Below are 24,234 nucleotides of genomic sequence, written 5' to 3' on the forward strand. Positions count from 1 at the left end.
ATGAAACATAATTTGTAGAAATATTACAATGCCAGAAAAATATCTTCTGCTTTAGATTCTGTCATCTTCTTTACCCCTTAACTTCCTTCTCACAGCCCATGGAGTAGTATGACAGGGCTCTGAATTATGAGCCATTGATCTGACTGAATATTGGATGCCGCAATAATCAATTCCATTTCACCAGAAATATGTCCAACAATAATTTACGCACCTGCTAAAACTAACGACAGGAATAAATATACACTTTATTTCAGTGACATCCTCATAATTCTGAAAACTGTGAAGGTGAATCTCAACTTATTTATGTAAAATATTTAAGTGTTGTGTATGACTTTGTTTTAACATGCCATATAATCACAAATAAATTATCACATTTAACAAGCAACTCAGTGAACACAAAAAGTGACACCCTCACCCTTTAAAATAAAGCAATAGAGCACTGCGCTGCTAGTGATAACTTGACTTTATTATCTTATTTGAAATAATCACTACAGTATATTTTACAGTAAGCTACTTTGAAATGGCATACAGAAAGAGAAGTCATTGAACTGCATTCCTAGAAGTGATAACATGTGCATGGTGTGGTTTGGCTAAACAACACACACTGTCAAATACACATTAACGCAATTATGTCAATAAGGAGGTTTGACTAAAAACAGATGACTCATAATTAAGTAAATTATTTGTTTTACATGATCATAGGAATTCAAGCACTACAAACACAGTCATTTGCCGATCCTATGGCAAGTGCAATTCACATTATGACAAATGACAGCATTTAAATGGGGTCCACAAACATTTTCCTGTTTTCAGAATAGGTTTGATGAATTTATGCGTGTGTGTGTGTGTGTGTGTGTGTGTGTGTGTGTGTGTGTGTATATACATATATATACTGTATATGGTATAACCACAAGACAGAGAAAATGTCAGGTAATTACTCGCACTACAAAGATAAGAAGAAAATGTCTTTCAGACAAATAACCTTTAAGAGTAATTTAAATTTCTTGTCATTCCTTTCTTATCTCTACAGTCATTTTAATGTATTATTATAAATACATCAGATGGCTCCACGCCATTGATATATTGAAGAACGTAGGGGAAATTGTGTAAACGGGATCTGGGACATTGTGAAACACCAAAGCTGTCACTTTTGGCAGGAATTATAACAAATACAAAAAGTCAGACAAATACAAAGCACAAAAGAAAAATCTCATCAGGAATGACAAAAAACAACAACCATAATTGTTTAAACCTAATTCCAAAATGGGATAGCTTATATAACAATCATCTTCTTTACATTTCCTTTTATAAACAAAAGCTATGCAATGAACAATGTCAATAAATCAATAAAGCGAAGATACATAGTTTCTTAAAATAAAATAAAAAATATATATTTTGAGTTACTGAAAGGTTCCACATGGGGACATACTTCATAAAACTGTGTATATGCGGTTTGAAATACAATCTGTCAAGATCAATCAACAGTTGATCATACAGCTCTGTAGTTTGACTGTTAAAACCTAAATGAAGTGGCAAATTCTATGTTAAAACCTAAAAGAAGTGGCAAATTCAATGTCTTGTAAAAGAATATCTTTTAAAATTCCTTAATCTAGGATAGTGTGAAAGGGACTGCTTTCACCCTCACAGGAACATTACAACAAACTGTACAGGGCAGACTGCGAGTTTCTAATGAAACTCTGGATCTCTACCACAACATGGGGTAAAACAGTAATCTATGGAGGATACAAAAACATGACGCATGTCAAAAAATAACAGCGATATTGTCTTCACATGGGTGATGCAACATCAGAGCTCAACTCCATGTCCAAAGTAAGTGAATCTGTGGAATAAATTCAAATATAGCCATAAATGTCAGGTTAAACATTCTGTATGTATGTACGGTACTGTATACGCAATGTGCATATCCTGTGTATGCACGTACTGTTATTTGTAATTGACTCACCCAAAGGCCCTGGATTGGCCTCTGCCTCGTTGTGCATCAAAGAGTCCAGGGTGCGGGGTGACATTGGGAACAGGTCGCTGGTGTTGCCAGAATTGGTACTGTGGAAATAGCAAGAGGACAAACTATGTTACAAACCACACCGATGGCTCACAGACAACAGTACCACACGACTTCCACTGTTACCGCTTGCGTCAGCACATATACTACGTACTTGCAGATGTCAATGTCAGGATAAGATCTCTGTATGTTTTACATGTTTTTAAGATGTGTCTTACAAGTGTTAAGATAAGTGTTAAGTGATTTATACTTAGTTGCGCGCCAGTGTCACACACCGAAAATAGAAGATCTACAAGCTCATAATGCGTTATGCTGCGAGCCTGCGACATGCTTTGTGAGCTTGTAGATCAGCTCATTTCATTGTGCGACACCGGCGCGTAACCAAGTACAGTATAACTTAGGCTACTCATGTACACCAGCAACTATGTATGACTTCAGGCTCATCACAAGTGACTGCCATTCCAGTTCATCATTTAGCATGAACATCAGCGAGACTAAGGTTGATTAGTGAAAAGTTAACTCCAAGGGTCTGACTTGCCTTGGAGAAAATTCAGAGGCTTCAGAAAAGATGCTGGTGCAGTGGTTGACAGAGGGGACAAAGTCAGTGGGTGAAAGCAAAATCTTCCAATGCAAATAAATACAAAGCACAGTTCACTGACACAAGGAATATGACAGTGTAAAGAAAAATAGGCATGACTGAACAGGTGACATGTTGAGTAAGTGACATTCTCTTTCTAGGCAGCAATGGACCAGCACATTGACACAGAGGTCTACCACGTTTAACTAGTGTTAAAGACAGCTATTCTACAGTCAGGATTATGAGGTTAGAGCAGTTGAGTGGATCAAACAGACCAGAGTGCATTAGGAAATCATCTCTACAAGCCTTACAGACAATCCATTATACAGATACAAAAACTGACCTTTTGTTTGGTCATTTTGGATTAAAAACATGCGTGCGGATTTAAATGAAACTGTTGAATACTTTATCCTGTAATGTCTTCTTTCTTTAAAAAAAAATTCAACAAATCAAACAAATAATACAGGTGGACTGTTTAATCCATATAAATCGATTCGGCTGAATTATGAAAATGACTGGAAAACGGGGGTGGAATGAACAATGTCAAAAACTCCAATGAAATGGCAGGGAGATGTGCCTAGTGTTAGGCCATGGCTAAACATAACAAGTGTTAGGTCGTTGAAGGACTGTAACTAAATCCTTTGACACCCACCCGCCCTCAGACACACAAACAAAGGGAGAAGATGCACATATAGCCCTACATGCCAGCTCCCCCAGAGCCTACCCCGCAAATGCGGTCCCAAGGAGCTCACTGTCCGGAAAGTCCATGAACACGGAGGGACACCTACGGAGACAGGTCAGGATCTGGCTGAGCAAACCTCGCAACGCACCTTCACATCCACCACCAACGCTCATCATCCAAACCATCCCTGACTAAATTAACCATTATTAATTTGTATTAACCTTTATTTAACCATCTCTCATTCACAAGGGAGCCCTGGCAAAGAATGCAAACAATCTAAAATACAATAAAAAACACAAAGCAAAATATAAATTACATGAATACAAACTCAAGTATAACAGCTGCAGACATCAGTTTTTAGCATCTGAATGTAAACTTTTAAAATAACCCAAAGGTATTAAAACAACGCTATGTAACTTTCCTCTTCTACCTCGGATTTGAACCAGTTTTCCTGCTAATGTGCTGACATTTTTACCATTGAGCTAATAGAGCCGGCCTGCTTGCTCAGGGGATAACTTGAATCATGACTATCAGGTCAGGTCCTGTGTCTAGGTGAGACATGACCTTTGACACAATCTAAATGTCTCAATAGAAGATCAGGGAGACAAAATACAACCACCCCAAGTTATATTGTATAACATACTCTACCAGAGATTTTTTTTAATTATTCATTAAAAAAGTTACATATTGAGGCTTTAAGTTCTCCATTCAAGGACCATGGAGCATAAAAACTAAAAGTCATCCTCCCAAGTTCTGTTCACGGACGAGGGACGGTAAAGAGTGGCAGGTTCAGGGAAGGACGATTGTGAGAATTTGTTTTCAAATTAAAAAGGCAAATTTAAAGGAAGTAGCCCAAATATGGCTTTATAAATTAAAATGTGCCAATGAAGCAGTTTGGGGTGGGATAGTGAAGTCAGACCTGTCCTGTCATACAGCAATGTGTAAGGGATTTTGCACTTAAAATAAAACCTGTGACTACATCCGTCTGATGTCACTGGAAGTACATCATACTCACTGTAAACTCTGTCCTTCTCAGACATTTTTTCTGCCCAGGCCAACATTTATGGATGCTCTACAGGTAATTCCTTTTTAAGTTTCTTATCATTTATTGCACTGCTAAATGGTTTACAATGTACTGTATGCACTCATCGCTACTCTCTAGTCTCTTCCTCTCACATACTTCCTGCCTCTTCCTATTACATGATTTCTGACATCTTCCAAGCAAGTTGATGACAAATAGTGAGCAGGCAAGAAATGCAGCCCTGTTGCTCATTGTGCTACAATACAAGGGCAGTTATTGGTTAGAAACAATAACCACAGGGAAGTACTGCAGTGAACATTAATATCTAGCAGGAACCAGTATTGAAACTAGGTGCTAGTAACTGCCAGTGACTAAAGAGCTAATGTACTGTAACTGAAAGTCACTGATTGACGTGGCATGCACTTACGGTAAATTTGGGTGATTCTAACATAGTAAAAGGGAAGTAGATACTTACGGGGTCACACAGATGAATTTTGTCTTCAAGTATGGCTGAATAGCTGTTGGAATAAACAAAGAAATAGCTGCTGTTACCATATATTATAAATATTTTGTGAAAACAAGACTGTGCTGCTCCTTACACTGAACCACATCAAAGTGGTTTGAACAGACCGACATTGCCATCCATGACAGAGAAATCCTTATTAGTGGCACAATCAGGAGGGCAAATATAATGCACTTAAGTAGCGGTGGATGCCTCAGTAAAGAGGCTTCTAGAAGGCCATGAGGTCACCAAAATCAGGAGGGTTCATCATGCAATCTGCCAAATACATTATGAGATATAATTGAGTACAAAGTTGACATTTTGGCTAGAGAGTGGTGCTAGTGGCATGGATACGTCATGGAGACACTCAAATGGTTAGGGTTCATGAATGAGCATGAAAATAATGGAATAAATGTAATGAAATCATAATGGGCCATCCTCTAGGGTCCATGAAGGTGTACAGCTAATTCCATGGCAATCCAGGCCAGTTGTTTTTGATATATATTGGACAGACGGACTGGCCAAGCCATCTTTAGATGCCTGCCTTAGCGGGGCTAAAAATAGAGACACACCCATCAATATATTTGATGAAATATAAAAACAACTTGTGTGCCAAGCAATGCACATTGTTTCATTGTTTAAAAACAATAAAACAGTCACAATGGTGTACGAGGCAACAGCTTACTGCTCATGGGATCTCCTCCCATCTCGGGCTCTGGAGCGGCTTCTGGTCGGCAATACTTCCCAAATGCTTCCTCCTTGGGGATCTCGGGGAAGAGGTAGACGAGCGGTGAAACAAGGATGTTGGTGGCATCCATGATCTTGTAGCCCATGATGATTTCAGCGAAGGACATGCTGTTGAGCTGCTGCTTGGTGTAAGGCTCCACTGACTGGATCTGGGTTTTACCTAAGACCAAATAACAACCATGACGTTCATTGTCTGTGTTCAACGCGGTGGCACTGACCGTTAAGCCAGATTTATATATTTACCGGTCTCGCGTAACCAAGTATAAATCACCATTTAGACAGTGGCTTTCCTCACCATTGATGTCCTTCTCCACCCAGGTGAATGTGATGCCCCCTTCCTTGCTGCTCTCGCTGAAGCGCAGTAGGAAGGTGCCAGGGGGCTTAGGACTCAGAATAGCTCGCTCCCTCTCCTTGCTGATAAAGCCCATGATATACCTACAGAGAGACAACACAATCAACACCTACCAAATGTTCACAATTGTTTTTGTTTATTGGGTATATACAGTATTCTCTCAGCTCTCTAATCAGCGTTCCATGGTTCAGTACCACTCCTGCCATAAGAGCAGTGAATATGAACTTCATATCATGAACCCTTCTCGGTTTGGATGGCGGCCAGCAGCTATTTCAGTAACCCTAAGGCAGTATTCGAATTGTGCTAGAGGTCTTGGCATTTATTTACAGTAGTTGTCGTCACACAAAGGAAAATCAGCTTACATAAACTCTTCCATAAGCTAAAATAAATATAAATAGTATGGGACCCTATTTCAAGTTTTAATTTCTCCCTCATTTAGGGGTGGTGTCCCTAACCTCTTACGTGACACCCAATTTGAATCTTGTCATAAAAGGCCTTGTGATCATAGTATTCTAGTCAAAACAACTACAAAAGATTGCATTTCGGCACTTTGCTTTTAGTTTTTTACATAGAACGGTAATACGTGTTCCAATTGCATTTCTATTTGGGCACGGTTTGACATGGAATGCAGCGCGCGTTCAGTTTGGCCAAACCAATCTTAATGACATATAGGTATTCAATTATTGGTTTTAGGCCCTGCGGTGGGAAAGCACTAATAATCTGACAGTGAACACAAACAAGGCTTTCTTAATATGTACCACTACTGGACAGTTGAGGAGAGACAATACATTTCCAAATCCTCAACTATTCATAGAAAACTACATTGTCACCTTCAATTGCTTGTTAGCACATGGGTGATTAGCAATTCAAGTAAATAGCTCAGGTTCTCACCAGACAAATGGCTTTGTGACAGATGTGGATCTGCACTCAGCAAATCACCCCCATTACAATGCAAAACTAGGGAACTGGTCAAGGCATCATTGGTATATTCTAACCCATGGCGCTCCGTCTATCATTTACACGGACATTATCCACAACTTGCGACAGCGATGAATTGAACCAGCGACATTGCATTTAAAGTGGTCAACGGATCAGTGTCCAACGCAACCCCTAGAATGACTTCTCACCCTTCGTTCCAGAGGGCCAGGATGTACTTTTTCACAAGGTCAATAATGTTGTCCAGCCACACCCAAAAGGAGAAACCTTTGCCAGCCATGTTTTCCTGAGGAGAGGAAGGAAATGCAGATCAAATTGAAGCAGCACAATGGAAGGATGGAGAATTGATCACTGCTGGTTGTGTCGATGACATACCTTGCAGAACTTGGCCCAGGTGATCTGGCAACCGGAGTAGTTGACACATGGCCCTGGATAAGCAAGTCCCATGTTAATATAATAATAATAACAATCGTTATTTGTATAGCACTTTCATATAAAACATGCTAAGTGAGATACGAAAAACGTTGATTAAGCGCTTTACATAAAAAACAAGACAATAAAAAATTTAAAGGAAACTAAAAATAAGAAATTTGACTTTCTGAAAGTTAAATGAAATAAAGCGCCTAAAATTGTGAGAAATGTTCCTATAAAAGGGATAGATTAAAAATATGTGTTTTTAAAGTGTAGTTTAAAGATTTCAACAGAGCCTGCCCATCTAATCTCTTTAGTGTGATGTGTGATGTGTTCCATAATTTGGGAGCATAATTGAAGAAAGCTGCATCACCAGTTTTCTTTTGGGAAGGGTTATTATGCATATCTTCATGTAACAAGCCTACAGTATTGGATACAAGGGCTTATGAAGTAAGGCTTGTTTGTAATGTAAGCCGGCTCTGAACCTTCAATAGGGAGTCTAACTGGAGTTATTGTATGCGTTCTCTCTCTTTTGTTTATTACAGTACGACACAGTAAGACACTACAACATTAGCAGAGAATTTTCTGGCAAGTCGTCTCACCTAGTAGCTTCTCAGCAAGCGTCGTGAGCTGCTCAATAGTCAAACCTCTCTTAGTAGTGGAGGAGAACTGCCAGCTTAGTACCTCAGCCACCTGATCCCATGTTCCCACAGGAGGCTTGGTGAAAAAGTTCACATTCTGCATAGAAATGACACACACACGTCCATCTCTAGAAAGGCTAGAACCAAAATGTGAATCACTCTTTCCACTGGAATTTAGATAGTTTGAGTTCAGGCCCCATTCCACCAGGGGGCACTGTCATACCTTGGGGTGGTTTGTGAGCATGTTGTACCACAGGATGGAGGCCCAGGCATTTGGCATCTGGCAAATGTTGGATATGACCACCACTGGCAAGGAGTGGGTCTAAAAATGACACAAAACAAATGTAATTGTTTTATTTGTCTATTTCCAGGTTGACTGCTTTGAAAATGTTAGATATTAAGCTCCATATCCTGATTTGAAAGTGTTGTTGAGAAGCTTCCTCTACTTTTAACAAAATTGGAACAGTACACAATTGAAGCTGATAAATTATCTTTGTGGGGTTCTCTCTCCTGATTGAATGAAATTGGTATCCCACCTGACATTTTATTTTCTATTTACTAAAGAGCTGGAGAGACGCTGAGACCCCCGTTACTGAAACACATCAATGATTAGCATCGGGATATAGAGCTTTGACTTTTTAACAAAAAATACTCTCAGCCTCTACACAGCTTCAGTACTCAAATCTAAAAGAGCCTTCTTTGGAATTTACCATTGCACCAAACTTAAAAACAAAGACATTCATTTCCTGTGTTTTGGCATGTGAATAACGTTGGCTCAGACGATCCAATACCACAGTTCACCACTGTGGTATTGGAGGTGCCACCACAGATATGCTCTACTGTTTTGAACCCTTCCTGCTCATTGCTAGACTAGGCTGGGTGTTTCTGCTTGATTAAGGGCTCATTTAGATGCTGTGGGGGGCTGGTATCTATGGAAGCCGTGGGCAGGAGACAAAGTTTGACAATGACTCGTCTGTCTAGAAGAGCCACATGCCATGTGTGAGTTACAGCGCAACATGCAAAACTGCATTTTTCTTCAGTTGTAGGCAAGTTTTGGCTGTGGTCCCTAGATGGGTAAAAAAGGTTTTCTGAACAAAGTGACATTCATTACTAGATAAGAGACCTTACAGTATATGACCTTCTAGTACGTATGACACCGAAACATACATAGAAAACCTCTCCTAATCTGTGACATTGAGAACTGAAGCTCACCTCCAGATCAATCTTTAGACCTTGGTGATACACTTCCGTCTCAAACGTGATGAGGTGGAGCTCCTCTGTGACAATGAGCGATGCCTGGAGAGAACAACAGTTCGATCAGACACAAATCATAAATGTGTTGCTCTTTTTCTTTTTCTTTTTTTTTCTTCATGTGTGTTGCTCATTCCCATCAGAGCTCATGAAAATAAAAACACATTGATGACAGAATGTATAATTTTAACACACAGTTTAAGTAAAACATGACAGGTGTCATGAGATAGTGCTCACATCGCTATTGGTCCGGCCACCATTGCCGCATCTCTGCTCTCTCAGGGTCTGCGAACAAACAGGAAGTCACAAGTCATTAGCTGGCTTGATTATCACACAAGCTCATCGCCATCGTCTAATCTTTTTCCCCTCTTTGCCTCACCAAGTGTTTGAACTCCGCTGAAAGGCTGCCGTTGTTTGATTCCTCCATGTTCATAACTTTGGTGTTTGTGCCCAAGATGTTAAACTTTCGAGACCTAAGAGATAATCAATGTAGGGAGTTACTGACAATAATCTCTTTTACGCTCTCTTTTAAAAGGGTGCTTCAGTAATTAATGCGATTTAACAAGGGAAGTTACCCTCTGATAGCAGCCACATCCCCGGATTCCCTGCAAAACAAATAGATGGATTTGATATAGAGGGCCTTCCTTTTTGTGGAAAGCATGCAAGGTCTTGAGGCACGGACGTGTGTCTTTGTAATCAGGAATTATAATAAAGTATTGGACTGTGTGGAGAGGGGAAAACTCACTTGTCGATGCAAACTTTGATCTTTAGCTGGTAATTCAGTTCAGGAAACTTCACCAATAACCTGAAAAAATGATGAAAAACACATTTGACAAACTATCAGTCAGCATATCAGTACCGCATCAGTATGTGTCCAAACATAATCCAAGCGTATTGGTGTGGCATGGAAATATGCACTGGTATGCTTCTACTTAGGCCTGTCACAATTATTACATAATCGGTTAATCGCAAATATTTGAGATAATCGCAATTATCTTGAATAATCGCCGCAATCGTTTCCATGTTAAAAATTGTTCATATATTTTCCAAAAAATTGGAAATAGCAGATCTACAAGCTCTACAAGCACAAATCTACCTAAAAGGCAAACAGGCATGTAATTTTTATTCATGTTCCAGTGTTCAATGAAAAAAACACGATTAAAACGCAAACTTTCACAATCGTGACAGCCCTACGTTCTACTTGTCACAAAAGCAGTGCTTTACCTGACTTTGTTTGTGAACTGCACTCCGGTTTTAATGACCAGTGGCCTGTCTGGATGCATGGGCATACATGGCTGCCTTTCCACCACGAAAGCACTAGAATACAGAACAGGTTATTTCAGAGACTTTTGGGAAAACGTCAAAATATCAGAGCAACACAAGAACAATAATTTTTTAAATATGATATATATTGATATATGTATAATATTTAGATTATACAAAGTATTCAAGAACATGCATTACATAATTAACCAATCAATATTGAATATGCTTTTAGCACATGTTGAGCAAAAAAGGTATGTGGGCAGTAGGGATTCAAATCGATTATCAAACTAATCGATAGGCTTGAATGGAATATAAAAATTCAATTCAAAAATAAAAGCTTGCTCTGTCGTGTTTGTTTGTTTGTATATCCGAGGTGCTTTTGGTAAGGGGAAAAGGGACAAAAAGAAAGGTGCCAAAGGCGGTAAACTTTGTCTTAGTTTTCTTTTCCTCAAACATTTTCAAAAATATCAAAAATAGTCAATCTGCTGTACAAGTTGTATGACAAAGTATAAAATAGGGCATACTGTAAGTGGTTAATCAGGCTATTTCACTTAGTCGATTATAAAAAACAAAAATCCTGTCGATTCATTGATATATGTATAAAAAATAAAGATATGGATTTAAAAAACAAGCATCTTGAGTAATTGATTAATACAAAAAAATATCGACAGAATAATCACTAAGAAAATACTCGATAGTTGCAGCCCTAGTGGACAAATGTAGAGGATGATATCATGACATCAAACCCTTGTCCCCGGCCATTGAGTTTAATGGACAGGTGGCGCCATCTTGTGGGGTTTTCAGCTATTACTTTCAATGGTGTGACGTCACGTTCTCTTTATATATACCTCTTCATGAGGTTTCTGAACAGATCCACGATCTTCTCCTCCAAGGCGGGCCGGTGCTGGATGATTGGGTCTCCTTTGTAGGACACCTTCTGCTGCAACTCCTCCAGCTTCTTGATCTGCTGGCGGATCTGGAGCTGAGATTCAGCCAGAGACGTGATCCTGTCCAGGGAGAGAGCATTCAACATTTAATCGATCGATCGATCAAAGTCTTTATCTATGCTGGGAAGTCAAACTGAGACGGAAGTGTCATTCCCAATGGGCCCCTGCTACAAATCACTAATAAAACATAAAGGTTCATATACATAAGACAGAGAGACGGACAATCAAACAGATAGTACAACAATGTACAACCTCAAGAGAGCTTGTATGTAGTTTTGAAGCTATAATCCGAGTATTATAATGAATAAAATGATATTTTAATCAATCTGTATGGTAGAGTATGTTAATATAACTAGCACATCTCTATCCCTACTACTCTTCCATTGAGAAATTACTACCCTTCTGTCAGGTAGGACAGCGACTGGTTGTCAATAATGCTATTTGAAGCAGGCGGCGCACCAGATTGGACACCAGATGTACTGCCGTCTTTATTGTAGTTCAGTCATCGTTGTGATGAGGGGATAGACAGCAGACGTTGAATTTACGGATTGTAGCTTTAAGGTCATCACTTTTGCTTTGAATTGGTGCGTTGACCAAAAAGACTGGATATCAAAAAAAGGAATTATGGGTCTGCAGACTCTGCACATCATTGAATACGTTTTCTGTCTTTTAATAAAACATTCAAGGGAAGAGTAGACATTGTTTCAGTCCTAGGCCTTCATCAGTGTCATTCTAAAATTGTTTTGAAATACCTCAAGGGTAAAAGACAACTGAATAGTTGTGGTTTGTTTAAGTATATCCTGTTCATGTATCAATAAGTTGTTTGCAGCACAGTAGCCCTGAGTACCAGAAGGCCTAACATTTCCCTTGGCCTTTGGATGATTGTTTTCCCCATGCGTGAGACCTGGGTTCAAATTGAGGTGGATAGTGTACATTATGTACTTAACAAACTGCACCCACTGGAGATTTAATACGCCAAGTAGCATCACTGCTGGACAAGGAAAAATAGGTCATATTTATTTTGTTCCCCAAGTAGAGTTACCATGTTTCCAGGCGGTCCAAGCAGATGTTCGGAGGTCCTCCGATACAAGCAATCTGCTGCCTCCTCTTCCAGTCAGCCAGCTCGTCGTCTGTGAGGTTCTTCTGCACAAAGTCCATGGCTGTCAGAAGCCCACCCAGCTCTGTCACTATTTGCTGCAACAACATCCAGTACAACAGGACCACGTTATGAACACAGCCAGTACAACGAGAAACAATCATAATCCCAGCCAGTACAACAAGAAATCATGAACCCGGCCAGTACAATGAAAACCAATCATGAACATATATAGTATATATAGTATACAAGCCAAGTTATCATGAGCTGGGAGATGTACATGACAAAACTATTCTCATTCTTATTTTTCATTTTATGATTACAAGATAATTGAGAAACATGTCATATGACTATAATAAAGTGAGGAAAAGAGACTGACCCTCCTGAGCTGGTCTAGAGCACTGAGCATCTGTTCTAACTGAGCCATTTTCTGTCTGGTGGCAGCTGCTTGGCTGTTCCCATTCAGGTCCTGAGAGAGCTCTGTCCAAAAAGGAGTGAGAGATGAAAACAAACTGAATTGGATGCACTGAAGGGTTGGTTTCTCAAAACTGGTTCAGGTGTTAAGTGAGGGTTAGCGGCATGGGATCAAACGCATATCAATGAGAGAATAATATCAAATGTAAACCATCCATAATGTTACCTCCTTGGCTTTTCAATGTCTTGTAGTTGAAATCAAAGTCATCCTGCAGGTTCTCAAGCATTTTCATCTTTTGTTCCATATCCTGAGGAATAATATAGGAGACGTTTTATATTTATGACCAGATAGCTTAATATACAGCATGCATTTATTCTTTACCCCATTAAAACCGGGAAAGCATCTGTATTCTGTGTCATTTTAGATTTTTGCGTCGGCTATTCAAAAATAGCAGATATACAAGCTCACAGCACGTCACTTCGTGCCGCAAGCTTGTACAACTGCTATTTTTTAAAATATTTTGAAAATCTTGAATGTGTGAGAACTACTGATTTAGAAGGCATTTGTAGAATCGGCCCCAAGTCTTAATGGGTTGAAGACGTCATGCTGAAGCCTCACCTGAACCCTCTTTCTGATGTCCTGAAGGTTGTGTTCCAACATCTGCTGTTTCTCTGTCACTACTGTCCCAGAGGGATGGGCTGCTGGGCCATCCTATATGAGAACCACACACAAAGAGACATGTAGTAAGCACATAGGCCGCTGCGCTGTACATTTATAAAACGGGTAAATGCAAAGTATATCATCTGTCCGTGTGTTCATTTCCAACACAGCGACAATCGTTTCCTGCCAGACGAAACTTTGCATTAGAATAACAAAGCTGCTGTAACTTTTGTTGTATTTTCATTTAGATCTCTCCTTTTTCTTTTCTCTCCATATAGAAAAACAGGTCTCAAAATCATACTTTTGGCACATATGCCAATACATAAAATAACGAGTCCTGGATGAAATTGTTGTAATGCACATGTTATTCAGGTCTCTCTTGAGAATGAGAATGAGATTACATTACATTACAGTAAAGGTAAAAATTACATAAATTTGACTACATCTTATGATGAAATGTTGTTATTGTTTGCCCAAATGAAACCAAAACAAACCAAACCAATCACAAGTGATCTGACGACAACTGTTTACATTTTTAGTCACACTCGTTCTTGTGATGAAAGTGTGATGTTGAAACCTGTTGCGCAATGTGTCAGGTTTAAAAATGAAGTGAAAGGAGAGGGCGGGGGGTGGAAATCACTACTTCTGGTTCCTCATATACACATACACATATAAACATATACTGACAGTTGGACATATCATAGCCAGGTAGCTACTGTATACAACTGCAGATTGGAGAACTGAACACAATTTACACACGTTAAAGGAGTAGTTAACCCAAACAATTACTTATTTTCTATCAATTACACATCCCATGAAGCCTTGAATTCATGGAGATTTTTTTGTTTCTGTCACATTCCTGGGCCAATAATGTGATGACCGGCAGAGCAGGAGACTCAATTGAGTCTCCTACGGACCGACCACGTGACCATCAAATTATTGTCTTATTATTGCGACAAAAACAATCTCCAAGAACGCAAGGCTTCATGGGGTGTGTAATTGGTGAACTACTCCTTAAAAAGACCTTGCTACCTGTGCAGCAGTGGTGGCGGTCTGCAGTAGCCTCTGCTCCTCCCACAGACAGCGAGCAACGATGCGGGCAATATCCATGGGCTTCTCCAGGTATTTGCTTTGCAGATGCTGTTTGATCCTGCGCAGGTTGTGTTGGTAGAGGACATTATTCTCCTGCAGGAAGCGGCTGTACTGCTGGTCAATCTCACCCAGGAGGTTATGGAACACTAGTGTGGCATGGGACTCCTTATTTGCAGCATAGGCCCTATGAAAGCAATGGAAAAAGATTAGCATATGCTTTACACCACTGGTTCTCAAACTTTTTCATGTAAAGGACCCCCTAATTGACACTTATTAGCCCGCGGACCCCCATTTGAAAAGATAATCCAGGGACCCCAATAAGAGAAGGTTTTTACGGCTCTCTAGCAGTGATTCTCAACCATTTTAATTTCAAGGACCCCCAGTTTAACATGCATTAGGCTACAGATCTCCATTTAATGGCATTTATACCTCTGGGACCCCAATTCACATTGTAAAACCAATGTTAATTTAACTCTGAGAGTGTACAAATGGAACCAAATGGACCCGTTAGGGTCCATTTGGTTCCATTTGTACACTCTCAGAGTTACAGACCCATAAGGGTCCATTTGGTTCCTGTCCATCATTTAGCTGGGGACCCCCTGGAACCCCCTCAAGTACCCCTGGGGGTCCCCGGACCCCACTTTGAGAACCAATGCTTTACACAGAGGGAGATGCCATGATATGCGCACTGCTTAGCTAGTCGACTAGTCACATTTCATTGCCAGGGCTATATACTGTACTTGGTCCCCTCCTTTTTACCCTCTACACACCAAATCTCTTCAGCAAAACTAGCTGATCTACAACGCATCGCAATGTAACACGTTGTGAGCTTGCAGATCTGCTACTTGCACAGAATATTCGCCTATTTTCACTGTTCACCTATCATGACATACCTCATGATACTAGGGTTCATGTGGTTAACCCGTGCTGCACATACTAATCATTTACTCAACATTAGTTGTTTAAACTATTATCTATCATCAGCCTAGTAAGCTTTAATTCTTAATGTGGGTTTTTCCCACAGCAGTTTACAAAGCAGTCACAGCTCACCGTCAACTTCCTGAAGAGTCAAGGTTTCTTATTTCCTTAAGTTACTTTAAGGCAGAACTGCAGTTTCAAACATTTTAATGCAGTGCTTGCCTCGCGGGTACATTTATGGAAACTGACCTTCTCCAACCTAAATATACCAGCATGGAATGCCTGTCAGAATGTTTGCTGGAGCATACTTTTGATCCTGCGGCAGTAAGTGATATTTCTTGTTAAAATAAGTGGTAAATAGCTCTATATTCTGATAGCTATCATTGCTATAGAGTGTTTGTTCAGTAACCTGTCTCTCCCGCTCTGTAGTAAATAGAAATGTCTTTTTCAGGTAGGGATACCAATTTTATCCAATCAGGAGAGAGGAAAACTGGAACACTATCAAATTATAAAATGGGTACTCTCTCCTGATTGGAAAAGATTCGTAACCCACCTGAAAATATATTTTCTGTTTATTAAAAAGCTGAAGAGTCACTGCGCACCTCCCAAATTTCATAACATAATTTCATGGTCAAGGGTCTGCAAAATGTTGAAAAACGTTCTGGCTACATGAGAGTGTAGATTCATTTCATCTAAGAAATAAAATAATAACACAATGAAGAAATAAAAGAATATGACATCACCTCTCTAAAACATAAAGTTCATGTAAAGAAATGATAACGTTCAGTTGATGTGTGTCTATTTGGTGTTACGAGGAAGTAGGCATTATGAGGAAGGAGACTAGTGAAGGAAACTACAATAATTTTCCTGGTAAGTTCCCAGGCGTTCATGGCATGCTGAGGTCTCACTGCCAATAAATGAACATGACACCACTTCTCAAAATGAACCCACAATGGACCTTGGTTTGCTATAGCGAGTGGAGGAAAACAATTAGGACTGCCATCCCTATTTTTGGCATGTCATTATTGTCATATTTTTTTAAATGTTCAAAAATAGTGAAAATAGCAGCGCTACAAGTTTTCTGCGTTGTGAGTTTGTACTCATAGCCCATTTTCACTATTTTTACGCAATACTGTTGTACAACAAATTATAAAACAGGACTTAAGTGATTAATCAGACTAATCGTCAATTATAATTGTTTTATATATATACACCGTATCTATATATGTTTTGTTTATAATGAAAAACCAACAAAAAGAAGTGCTTCCTCATTATTCAATTAATCCAAAAAGTAACCAATAGAATAATCACTGAGAAATTAGAAAATAATCGATAGTGGCAGGTGTATAAGAATGGCATTATTTTACACTTTGGCTATTCAAAAATAGCAGATATACAAGCTCATAGCGCGGCACTGAGTGCCGCGCTACGAGCTTGTAGATCTGCTATTTTTGAAAAATCGAGAACATTTGTGAAAGCAATGAAAGCAAAGAGGAGTTACATAACAGAGGAAAGGATCTCTGTCATCAATTATTTATGATACCAACCAGTCCTGGCTCTCAATCCAGGGGGCGAGGAACTGTCGTAACTCCATGGGGAAGCTGTCGCTGTATAGGTGGTAGAGCTGCTCCAGATACCTGGTCTCCAGCTGTTGTAACTGGTTCCACTGTGCCATCCTGACTCACACCTCACAACCCTGCACAGTAAAGAGAACTTTATATATTATCCAACAACAATAATAGATCCGCTTAACCCATTAAGACCTGAGGCCGATTCTACAAATGTCTTCTAAATCCAAACAGCTTTCTGAAAAAAAACTTTTTCATGTCAAGGACCAAAAGTATATGTATTTGGTCGCGGATGCCCATCTTAAAATATATTGTTCCAGGGACCCCCAGAAGCAAAGATTTGAGTTAAAAATGTTCACTTTAAAAGAATATATATTCAAAGATTTGCACAAATTTTCAAAATATTTCAAAAATAGCAGATCTACAAGCTATGAGCTTGTATATCTGCTATTTTTTAATAGCCAAAGTGTAAAACATTGCTTTTTAGCTCAAATCTAAAAATGACAGAGATGTGTCCCCAGTCTTGGGTTAAATGCACCAAACATGAACATCAATCTTGTCAAATCAAAGATTTCATCTGCTTTCACAGAAATCTTTATAAACGGCCCACACACAGGAGGCCTTTTAGCATAATAACTTCCGGTTCCTCGAAACACACCACCTTCACAAATGCAAACAGTTCACATTCACACGGCTAAGCTAACAGGACTAAATGCCTCTCTAATCTCATTACATCATATCTCCGTGGCTGTTGATAATTAAAAGCTGAACAAGTTATATTATTTGGAGAGAATATTGTCTTGCATTAAAAAAATAACCCTTCCTCATGTTTTTTCCAGGTTATATCTTTCATCATCAGAGAGTACAATGGAGCTACGGCCTTTCATTATCCTGATGAGTGAAACCATTGTCTCTCTCATCCCTGTTGTTCCCCAAATGACAGCGCCTGTCTGGCTTCTCATCTTACCAACAGCAGGCCACACTGTTCCCTGGAGTACTTTGTACTGTATGTAGACAACAATGATGGACCCTGAAAATAAAAACCAAATCTAAAGAGTTGACTATGTCAGTCAAGAGAGCTGTTACTAAACACTCACAGCATTTTATTGCTGAACTCTGGCCTCAACTCTGAATGTGTTGCCGGCTGCCGCAGTAATGTTATCTAACACTGTATTTACACAGGGCATAATTAATTAACTTTAGCTTAGCTCCTCGGATGAATCAGACATGGGCTTGCTTGGGCTTTACAATCGGTTAGGAAGCAGGTTCATTTATCTCCATTGAGACAATGCTCAAAAGTTACACACACCTTCGCCATTGTCCAAAACATTATTTGGATTAGTGTCTGTAAATAAACCATGGCTTTTGGGCTGTCCATTCTGTCTGACCTCGGTTTCCTGTCTCTCTACACTGTACTATCTACTAATAAACGAATAAGGCAAACATTGCCAAAAAATAAACCATGGTCAATACTTGGATACATTTATTCACTAATATATTTAGGGCAACCCAACCCCCTATCATAAAATAATGAATATGACTTTGAAAGTAGAGGTCTTTATTCTACCGGTATGATCCAAATGCGTGAAAGCAGACTTGGGTACAGCAGCCAAAGATTATGTTCTCAGCTCGTCAGCATCACACATGGTTATGGATTTTGTTTTAGGGGAGAAAGAGGGGAATCCACATTATCTGAACTACGGTGACAAAGCTCATATCTGACCCACATTCCCCTTTCACAAACACATCAAACAGGTGCATCTCTGTGGGTGAACTTGTGTGTATGTAGAAACTATAGGCGAGTAGCACCAAAGGGCGACTGAGTCATCATCGTATATCCAGTTTAGTTTTCTTTTTTTCATATTGCTGCATTTTCATTACACACTAACTTTCATTTTAGGCTAACTAATCAGTGATTAAGATTTTTAACTTGGTAGAGTTCTCAAGGCTTCCATCATTCATTACACAATCAATACAATACCACACTGAGGCATTATTTTGTATGTTGTGTTGTTACCATTTATTGAAGGATTATTGTGGGGCCATAAAGTGTGAATGGTAACAACTTCCTGGTGACTGTTAATCTATCCACTAGCTAGTGGCTTCACAACATTCATAAGATAACGACACCCATGTTTTAGGCCACAGGATTTCAAAGTGGGGGTTGCCACTGGGGTGCCAATTGGAAAGGAGAGGAAAAAGAAAAAAATAGACAAATTAAATAAATACATCTGAATCATTTAAGCTATTTTGCAATAGTGGGTTGCAGCCAGAGGCTATGACTACTTGGGGGTCTTTAGCATGAAAACGTTTGGGAACCCCTAGGCCTAGGCTATGCAACACTTAGATGAGCCATAAACCCATCAGCAACCTAAAGCCTTCAGCACATCTTATGTTGTGTTGTCCCTTAATAACAGAGTGTGGAATGCTCTGCCTGACAACAAAGACCTACTAAAAGCACTGCTCTACTTGGCACATTTGTCAATAACACAGCTGTGACAACAACTGGAGCTCAACACTTGTCCATTATATTCCTCTATTTGTGTTCTTTAAACCATTTTACAGTATAGTCACTTACACTGGTTCCACGACCCAGGCAGTCATTGGAATATCACAACTATCCTGTACCTTAATGATAGATGTAGGTAAAGATCAAATAAACAATCACTCAACACCAAGTCTGAATCTGGTGTAAGGTCAAGCCAGAAGCTTCAAGCGTTACCTTAACGATGATATGGTACAGTATATATCCAAGTGAGTCTTTTGAAATAGTTATTCACGTTCCCAAATACGTATTAGGCTTAAGTGTTAATAGGTAGAAAGATATTAGATAACGAATGAGTTCTGCTTAGGGTCAGGTTAAGACTCCAGCGCTTCGGAATCTCATAAGTGTCAATGGGAGGCCCGGACGGCTGGCGTAGCCGTCTGGGCACCTAGACTGCTGCTAATGCCGCCTGACAGCGTGTCGCGGGTTCGACTCCTGATCTCGTCGATCTTTGCTGCATGTCACTCCCCATCTCTCTCTCTATTTCCTGTCAGTCGACTGTAACTTTCAATAAAGGAAGAAAAAAATATATATATATCTTTTTTTTTTTTAAGTGTCAATGGGAATAGGAAATCCGGCAAGAGTCAAGAGTTCAACAGTAGTTCAACTGGAGGTTTGACCTGCCTTCGACATGTGGTCATCCACATACGTGCAACAGATAGCGTTGTGTCAAAGGATGATTAATAGTGTACAAACTGACATTAAAGAATTCCCAAAAGGAAGTCAGGCTACTATATTCCAAAAAATACTTCCTTGAACTACATTTAAAACAATATCATGTACAGTACAGTACACACATACATAACAAGGCCCACACAGGCACCACACAATTTACCGTTTTATCCCTGTATTTATTCACCCTCGCATATCCAGGCTTCATGTCACCTAAAAAAACATTCTGATGATTCAGCCAAAAAGGGTTGAGGTTTCTCCCATCTCAGTCAAAAGCCACCCAGTTGAAAAAATAGTCACCTGCTACTGAGTACAAATGCCCACATTGATGCAAAACTAAATGACTGGAAGGAGAACACCAATGCATTGGTGCCTGGTCTAGACTTGGTCTAGAGTCTAGACTTTTCTTCCTACGGAAACTTTGCTTAAATGTCAGCTGCCAACTCCTGAGAGCAATTCATTTAGCCAGTGTTTTATTGTATGGAGTAGTTTGCTGGGGTGGCAGCATTACCCCAAAAGATAGGAAGTCTGAATAAACAAATCAAAACATCTGGCTACATCATTGTTATAGTCCTTGCCACATAGCAACTTATGAAGATATGCACCATGTTGCAGTACAAGGGGTCATCTTTTGCACTGGTCTTCTAAAAGGCAGAAGACTTTTAGCGATCGTTTAATACTACCAAGGTGTAATACTGAGTATTACTGAGTTTTAGAAAGTCCTTCATCCACTGCCATGGTCTACAGTATGTGATCTTTGTTTTATTTTGCACAGCTGTGTGATAGTGGCTGTGCCCTCTGTTTTTCATTTTAGCTTGTTTTTCTCTGTACGTTCTGCACTGGTGACATTATGAAATTCCCCATTGGGGATAAATCAATAAGGTATACGAAATGTAATCTTCTATAATCTATAAATTAGTTGCCAAGAAACAAACTATGCACAGCTGAACAGATGTCTATGAATAACAAAGAAAATATGCTGTGCAACAATATGTGCCTGAAACCACAGCTACAAAGTAAAGAAGTAAACTAAAACAGAATGATTGCACTTCAGTTTAAAGGATGTACAGTCTAGACTCTAGATGCTGCCATAGGACATCAAACAGAGGATTCACCAGCAGAGCAAGGTTTGGAATGTTTTGAACTCGTTAGTGGTGAGCTAAGCTTACTTTAGAAATCAAAACAGTTCACATCAAACACCATGCATTTAAATATGCATGGTAATAACTAAATAATAACAGCAAATCAAAGAGCATAGTGTCAGGCCTGCAGCCTGTTGGGCTGATGGGCGTGACAAGAGGAGAACATAGGCTACGTACTGTAGTACAATGATCTACAGCATCCCAGTTGTTTAATTTACCTTGACATGAAACATTTGAGCTTTTTCGATAGTTTTTCAAGTATGCAGGATCATCATATATTATATTATATTATATTATATTATATTATATGTTATGTTCCAGACCATGAGGGGTTAAGAACTATAAAAACAAAAAGGCCTCGCCTAAGCAATTTCCCCACATTGTTAAATAGTGCAGAGCAACAAACATCCAAGCAAATACCCAAATATATCATTAAACAGCAGACATATAAATTCACATTCATTTCCCATGAGTCAATTATGCAATAATATGACGTAGGGTACACAAGAACTCATATTGATACAACATTGATACATTGGGACATCCATCTCCAACATGTTAATTGAGCAAACCGATGCACACTTGAGCAACCGATAAAACACTTACTATGAATGATAATTGGCATCAAATAAACAAGCTGGTAACGGAAAATAAACACCAACCAACAACAGCAGCAGCACTAGTGTGAAAAGTGAAACTACTCACCGTTTCTCCTCTGAAAAGTTGGTCAACAAAACACGACGATAGTCAATAATATTATTAGATATTTAAATAAAACACAGTATAGGACGTACTCGCTAAACTTAAAAGTGCTAAAACTGAGGCAGAAGAATAAAAAAGAACGCACAACACGGTAGCACTTCTCCAATGTACAGTCACACCGTCCGTCCTAATACCAGGGTTGCCAAATTGTGTGAGAGAAATAAGCAACCAGGTATATGAAAACAAGCCTAAAAGAAGCAAGGCCACATGAGAACTTAAACCACATTGGCTATTTGAAAATACCCAATCTACAAGCTGAGCTTGTAGATCTGCTATTTTTTTTTTATATATTGAAAACAATTTGACATTTTAACAACACAAATCTTGAATGGGGTCCCTGGCATAAATGTTTTCAGATGGGGTCCGCAGACACATACATATTATGATGATTTAAATGTTGTTTAAACCACTGGTTTAAATAACATTTAGGAAGAAAGCACGAATAAGCAACTACACTTTAGAAAACCGCAACCCACAAGTATTTACAAGCAACTTTACAGAAAAACAAGCCCGAAGCCTCTTATAATAAGCGGACCTGGCAACACTGCCACCCCTCCACTGACTGCAGCCATTTCAGCCACACAAACGCTGTCATGCTATTGATTGACACCTACAGTAGCCAATGTCAGTCCAGAATACAACCTTAGCCAATCATCGTCATCCATACAGCCATGAGAGGCGGGACAGACAGCCAAAGTAAGGTTGTGTTTATTACTGTCGCAACTGCGCTGTTCCATCAATGCGGGCCCCCTCCGCGTGCACAGAAAATGGCGTCTACTTTCACGGGCACACGGGGGGAGGACCTGCCCTTCAACAGAACAGCCAGGCTGGAAGTCATCTGAATTACTGGCAGTATCTACGTCATCAGAAGTTTAATGAAGACTAAACAACGGACCAACCTTACCTCTACATCAGTGACCTGACCTCCTTTACCTGCTCACTCCTGTATCTTATCGCCAGCTGTTATTATGCCTCAATCTATCATAAGCCTGTCTGGATAACAGAAAATACAAATCTTCCACAAATGGAAATTGTAAAATTACTTTATTTGATCTCTGAAAAATATCTGAATGGTAATTTAAAAGGTAAACTAGTAGGCTGCCCACCCTCCCACCCCGATATATTGCACAAGAGTTCAAACAAGTCCTCCATCTACTCACTCATAGCAACTGGGCAGCACAAATAGCAAAAAAGGAGGGAAAAAAGTGGTTAGATTGTATATAACTATTTTTTTGTCTGTAGATATAATGTCCATATTTATGAGAGAGAGAGAGTGAATGAATGAATGCAGAAAACAGTTGAAGTCATCCAATGTAATTCTGACTATGCATGCACCTCAAAGGCACTAAAAACAAAACTACAGACCTCAAAACAAACTAGTCAGAATACTACTAGGCCTCACACCTACGACTCGCCTAACCCCTGCTCATTATGCTAGGTTGGGCTCAGGGTATGCTCAGGGTAGGACAATGTAGCCTACATCAACTTGCAATGGGCCTGGTTTTCAAGATACTCTGGGACCAGTGCCCATGCACAACTCCAGAGAGAGCTCCAACGATCTCATTCCCCCCAGATTCGGCACAAACATGGGGATGCATTCATTCTGCTATTATGCCACCAAAATGTGGAATGCCCTACCGCCATCAAAAAGTGCGACACCCTACCCTACCTCAAAACCGCCATAAAAGAGCACCTGTCTGCAATTTGCAACTGGACCTGTCAAGTCTTTGAGCTTGCCAAAAGAAATTACCAACTTGAATACATAGGACCACAATGGAAACAAGTCCTCAGGGCTTTTTGTGTCATCCTTTTAGCATTATTGTATAACTGTACATCTGTACTTTTTGCAAACTGTTAATAAAGTATGCAATCATCATCAAAAGTCAAGAAAGAAAAGTTAAAATTCAAGTGAGTGCCAGTCACTCTGGTGGTCATTGTGAAGCGTCTTTAACCTATGGCCTATAGGTTACTAAAAACAAAATAAAAAGAGTCTTCACAGAATAGATGACTC

General features: G+C 39.5%; 1 protein-coding gene across 7 annotated transcripts; it reads right to left on the reverse strand.

Moving 5' to 3' along the window:
• Positions 1-445: 445 nt before the first annotated feature.
• Positions 446-22,354, reverse strand: stat3 (signal transducer and activator of transcription 3 (acute-phase response factor)). Of its 7 annotated transcripts, none has more exons than XM_084072752.1 (25): positions 22,167-22,354; positions 17,082-17,230; positions 14,557-14,800; positions 13,483-13,575; positions 13,090-13,171; positions 12,829-12,929; positions 12,396-12,547; positions 11,255-11,413; positions 10,365-10,457; positions 9,886-9,945; positions 9,716-9,745; positions 9,520-9,613; positions 9,378-9,425; positions 9,102-9,185; positions 8,113-8,211; positions 7,851-7,986; positions 7,213-7,265; positions 7,029-7,123; positions 5,845-5,984; positions 5,488-5,709; positions 4,776-4,818; positions 3,322-3,381; positions 2,559-2,591; positions 1,964-2,061; positions 446-1,840 (listed from the first exon to the last, which is right to left on the reverse strand). In XM_084072752.1, exons 2-25 carry the CDS (start codon positions 17,207-17,209, stop codon positions 1,788-1,790), a joined length of 2,400 nt encoding a protein of 799 aa, XP_083928878.1. In that variant the 5' UTR covers positions 17,210-17,230; positions 22,167-22,354; the 3' UTR covers positions 446-1,787. The 7 variants fall into 7 exon arrangements, with proteins under 7 accessions (XP_083928878.1, XP_083928877.1, XP_083928880.1 ...); XM_084072751.1 differs by having other exon boundaries at positions 5,821-5,984; XM_084072754.1 differs by lacking the exon at positions 2,559-2,591.
• Between the last annotated feature and the right edge of the window lie 1,880 nt (positions 22,355-24,234).

The sequence above is a fragment of the Gymnoscopelus microlampas genome (assembly GCF_963454915.1).
Source record: "Gymnoscopelus microlampas genome assembly, chromosome: 11".
Classification (NCBI taxonomy): Eukaryota; Metazoa; Chordata; class Actinopteri; order Myctophiformes; family Myctophidae; genus Gymnoscopelus; species Gymnoscopelus microlampas.

Excerpts from the sequence above, each read along its gene's own strand:
- stat3 (XM_084072751.1), bottom strand. The coding sequence starts at position 17,209 with ATGGCACAGTGGAACCAGTTACAACAGCTGGAGACCAGGTATCTGGAG. Across the intron at positions 9,426-9,519 it reads CAGCGGAGTTCAAACACTTG|ACCCTGAGAGAGCAGAGATG; the intron begins GTGAGGCAAAGA and ends GTTTGTTCGCAG. Across the intron at positions 5,985-7,028 it reads CTGGCCCTCTGGAACGAAGG|GTATATCATGGGCTTTATCA; the intron begins GTGAGAAGTCAT and ends GTCTCTCTGTAG.